Source organism: Gobio gobio (assembly GCF_949357685.1).
Source record: "Gobio gobio genome assembly, chromosome: 20".
Classification (NCBI taxonomy): Eukaryota; Metazoa; Chordata; class Actinopteri; order Cypriniformes; family Gobionidae; genus Gobio; species Gobio gobio.
In genome coordinates, this window is record NC_137113.1 from 49,518,225 (window position 1) to 49,523,427 (window position 5,203).

Here is a 5,203-nt window from a genome sequence, read left to right on the forward strand (position 1 = left end):
TTATGAGGTCAAAATTGACATAAAAGGTCATTGATATGAGGAAAAATCATTATTATGACATACTAAATCTGATTTACGAGGTCAAAATTGACATAAAAGGTCATTGATATGAGGAAAAATCATTATGACATACTAAATCAGGTTTATGAGGTCAAAATGGACATAAAAGGTCATTGATATGAGGAAAATCATTATTATGACATACTAAATCATATTAATAAAGTCAAAATGGACATAAAAGTGATTGATATGATGAAAAATCATAATTATGGCATACTAAATCAGATTTATGAGATGAATTCAAAGTTGACATAAAATGTCATTTATATGTTCAAAAGTAATAATTATGACATACCAAGTCAAGTAATTTCGTAATTATGACTTTTATGACTATAACTTTTATGCCGTAATTATGAATTTTTATCTTTTTATCTAAATTATGACATACTAAATCAGGTCAAAATAAACATAAAATGTCTTAAATATGATAATTTGAAATCAATGAAACGTCATAATTCTGACGTAAAAAGTTGAAACTATGCAGTGATTTTTATGAGATTTTATCAAAGCATGATTTTTTTCTTATGTTGTGAAAATGGCATTCCATTCTTTCAGCAGTTCAGATATTCTGAATGAGCAGTAGTCGGTTTATAAATGATGTGTCAGTGCTCTCTCTGTGTGTAATCCTGCAGGTGAAGGAGCTGGAGCTGGAGCTGGACGCCGAGCAGAAGAGACACGGCGAGACACTGAAGAACCTGCGCAAGAACGAGCGCCGTCTGAAGGAGCTGCTCTTCCAGACGGAGGAGGACCAGAAGAACCAGCAGAGGATGCAGGAGCTGGTGGAGAGACTGCAGTTGAAGATGAGAGCCTACAAAAGACAAGTGGAGGAGGCGGTAGGACACTCTGCTGCTGCAGCATAAACCAGCACTAACCAGCATAAACCAGCACTAACCAGCATAAACCAGCACTTACCAGCACTAACCAGCATAAACCAGCACTAACCAGCATAAACCAGCGCTAACCAGCACAAACTGGCACTAACCAGCATAAACCAGCATAAACAAGCACTTACCAGCATAAACCAGCACTAACCAGCATAAACAGGGACTAACCAGCACAAACTGGCACTAACCAGCAGCACTAACCAGCATAAACTGGCACTAACCAGCATAAACCAGCACTTACCAGCATAAACCAGCACTAACCAGCATAAACAGGGACTAACCAGCACAAACTGGCTCTAACCAGCAGCACTAACCAGCATAAACTGGCACTAACCAGCATAAACCAGCACTAACCAGCATAAACCAGCACTAACTGGCACTTACCAGCACTAACCAGCATAAACCAGCACTAACCAGCATAAACAGGGACTAACCAGCAAGCTGGCACAAACCAGCAGCACCAACCAGCATAAACTGGCACTAGCCAGCATAAACCAGCACAAACTGGCACTAACCAGCATAAACCAGCGCTAACCAGCATAAACCAGCACTAACCAGCATAAACCGGCACTAACCAGCATAAACTGGCACTAACCAGCGTAAACTGGCACTAACCAGCATAAACCAGCACTAACCAGCATAAACCAGCCCTAATTAGCATAAACTGGCACTAACCAGCCCTAACCAGCAGCACTAACCAGTATAAACTGACACTAACCAGCATAAACCAGCACTAACTAGCATAAACTGGCACTAACCAGCATAAACTGGCACTAACCAGCATAAACCAGCACTAACCAGCATAAACTGGCACTAACCAGCAACACTAACCAGCATAAACTGACACTAACCAGCATAAACCAGCACTAACTAGCATAAACTGGCACTAACCAGCATAAACTGGCACTAACCAGCATAAACCAGCACTAACCAGCATAAACTGGCACTAACCAGCAACACTAACCAGCATAAACTGGCACTAACCAGCAGCACTAACCAGTATAAACTGGCACTAACCAGCAGCACTAACCAGCATAGACCAGCACTAACCAGCATAAACCGGCACTAACCAGCATAAACTGGCACTAACCAGCATAGACCAGCACTAACCAGCATAAACTAGCACTAACCAGCATAAACTGGCACTAACCAGCATAAACCAGCACTAACCAGCATAAACTGGCACTAACCAGCAACACTAACCAGCATAAACTGGCACTAACCAGCAGCACTAACCAGCATAAAGTGGCACTAACCAGCAGCACTAACCAGCATACACTGGCACTAACCAGCATAGACCAGCATTAACCAGCATAAACAGGCACTAACCAGCGTAAACTGGCACAAACCAGCATAGACCAGCACTAACCAGCATAAACTAGCACTAACCAGCATAAACTGGCACTAACCAGCAGCACTAACCAGCATAAACCAGCACTAACCAGCATAAACTGGCACTAACCAGCATAGACCAGCACTAACCAGCATAAACTAGCACTAACCAGCATAAACTGGCACTAACCAGCATAAACCAGCACTAACCAGCATAAACTGGCACTAACCAGCAACACTAACCAGCATAAACTGGCACTAACCAGCAGCACTGACCAGCAAAAAGTGGCACTAACCAGCAGCACTAACCAGCATACACTGGCACTAACCAGCATATACCAGCACTAACCAGCATAAACAGGCACTAACCAGCATAAACTGGCACTAACCAGCATAGACCAGCAATAACCAGCATAAACTAGTACTAACCAGCATAAACTGGCACTAACCAGCTTAAACTGGCACTAACTTTGTTGAAATTTTGTCATTTTGTCAATTTGTCATAACTATAAACTTTTATGTCATAATTATGACTCATCTCAATTATGACAAGTCAAAAGGGTTTTTTTTAAATAATTTTGTATATGTTGTATTATTTGTATTATGATCATGAATATATCATCTGGAGAGTTTCTCAGCGCTTGACTTGTTACTGCCTTATTCCAAAATGGATTCAATTCATTATTTTCCTCAGAATTCTACAAACAGTGCCCCATAATGACAACGTGAAAGAAGCTTGTTTGGAATCTTTGCAAATGTATTTAAAAAAAAAAATGGAAACGATCCCATGTCCATCAGTATCTCAGCCTTTGCTCAATCCCAGCCTCAGGTGTTTGTGAGTTTGATGCTGAAGCTCGGCTGTGCTTGGGCAGTTCCTCCCGTTCTTCAGTGCAGGATCTCTCGAGCTCCATCAGGATGGATGGGGAAGGTCGACCATGTTCAGATCTCCAGAGATGCTCAATCGGGTTCTGGGCTCTGGCTGGGCCACTCAAGCACATTCCCAGAGTCGTCCCGGAGCCACTCCTGTATTCTCTTGGCTGAGCTTCGGGTCGTTGTCCTGTTGATGAACCTTCACCCCAGTCTGAGGTCCAGAGCGCTCTGGAGCAGGTCTTCATCAGGGATTCATCTTTCCCTGATCCTGACTAGTGTCCCAGTTCCTGAAACACATCCCACAGCATGAGCTGCCCCCCCCCCATGATCACTGTAGGGATGGGATTGGCCAGGAGATGAGCGGCGCCTGGGTTCCTCCAGACATGACGAGTTCAATCTGTGTTCCTCATGATCTGAGATCCTTCAGGAGCCGTTTGGGAAACTCCAGATGGGCTGTCATGAGGAGTGTCTTCCGTCTGGCCACGCCCCCACACAGCCCTGATTGGTGGAGAGCTGCAGAGATGGCTGTTCTTCTGGAAGGTTCTCTTCTCTCAGAGAAATGCTGGAGCTCTGTTAGAGTGACCATCGGGTTCTTGACCTCCCTGACTAAGGCCCTTCTCCCCCGATCGCTCAGTTTGTCCAGCGGGAGCTCTAGGAAGAGTCCTGGGGCCAGTTTCATAAACTTAGCCATTATGTTTAGACTGTGTCTTAAGAACTAATTTGAAACACTAGCAATTAGTCAAGAGGTAATCAGTCTTAGTTTTCTGATTCAAATTAGACCAATCTAACTTTTTATGTAACTGACTTTAAAAAGTTAAGAAAAGTCTTGAAGAAAAAAATAGACGACTAATTTTTAAGACTAGTCTAATCAGTTTATGCCCCTGGTGCTCCCAAACTTCTTCAGACGATTCCTTCATGGCTTGGTTTGAGCTCATGCACTGTTACCTGCTGGACCTTATATAGACAGGTGTGTGCCTTTCCACATCATGTCCAATCAGCTGAACTGACCACAGGTGGACTCCAGTCGAGCTGTAGAAACATCTCAGGGATGATCAGTGGAACATAACAAAAAGTGAAGCGCAGAATACTTCCCGGATGCACCGTATGCCAAGGAAAGTGTTGAGTGTTGAACTGTAATCTGTGTTTCCCGGATCAGGAGGAGCAGGCCAACGTGAATCTGGCCAAGTACAGGAAGACGGTTCATGAGCTGGACGACGCAGAAGAGCGGGCCGACATCGCAGAGTCTGCGCTCACCAAGATCCGGACCAAGAACCGCGGCAGCTTCGGCAAGGGCTACTCCTCCGTGAGTGTGTGTTCTCGTCTGCACTTTAGGTCTCAGTGCTGTGTGTGTCGAGTAACGCTCCGCTCTCTCGTCTGTGTCACACGCAGGGCTACAGCACGCCCTATCCAGCGTTGGTGAGGTCACCCGGGTCAGTGGGGTCAGAGGGCAGGGGTGAGAAGGTCACGGATGACGACGAGTCCGTCAGCTCTCTCATTCCCACATACTTGGACTCAATCAAGAAACTGATGATCGATTAGTCTTCAGTCCAGCGAGTTTTTCAAACATATAAATCTTTTTGAATCTGTTCAGTGTTACATTTACTGTTTGTAATATTCTTCATTACATGATCTTTGTGTTTCTGTTGATTTTGTCCAAAAACTCATTTATATTAATTGAAACGGAGGACAAGACACAAGAGCATCCGATGTTTATGGCATTTATGGACGCTTGTTTCCGCCACAGAATAATTGCTAGTTTTTAAGGGGGTCAGTCAGTCTCATGTCTATCTTGAGTGCCTGTAGAGTAGTATTCATGGGCGTCACTAGGCCCTTTTTAGGGGGGCTTCAGCCTAAAAAGCCCCTAAACTTCTGTCCAGCCCCCCTAAAATTCTGTCCAGCCCCCCTAAACTTCTGTCCAGTCCCCCTAAACTCTGTCCAGCTACCCCTAAACTTCTGTCCAGGCCCCCTAAACTTTTGCCCAGCCCCCCCAAACTTCTGTCCAGCCCCCCTAAACTTCTGTCCAGGCCCCCTAAACTTCTGTCCAGTCCCCCTAAACT

At 44.5% G+C, this 5,203-nt stretch overlaps 1 protein-coding gene across 1 annotated transcript in view; it reads left to right on the top strand.

Annotated features, from left to right (window-relative positions):
- The window catches only part of LOC307143690 (uncharacterized protein), a 96,990-nt gene extending 92,199 nt beyond the window's left edge, over positions 1-4,791 (top strand). Inside the window, exons 21-23 of the mRNA XM_079845437.1 lie at positions 693-893; positions 4,303-4,449; positions 4,536-4,791. Coding sequence (XP_079701563.1) covers positions 693-893; positions 4,303-4,449; positions 4,536-4,685 — 498 coding nt within the window. The 3' untranslated portion in view covers positions 4,686-4,791. The remainder of the gene's footprint in view (positions 1-692; positions 894-4,302; positions 4,450-4,535) is intronic.
- Positions 4,792-5,203: the final 412 nt, after the last annotated feature.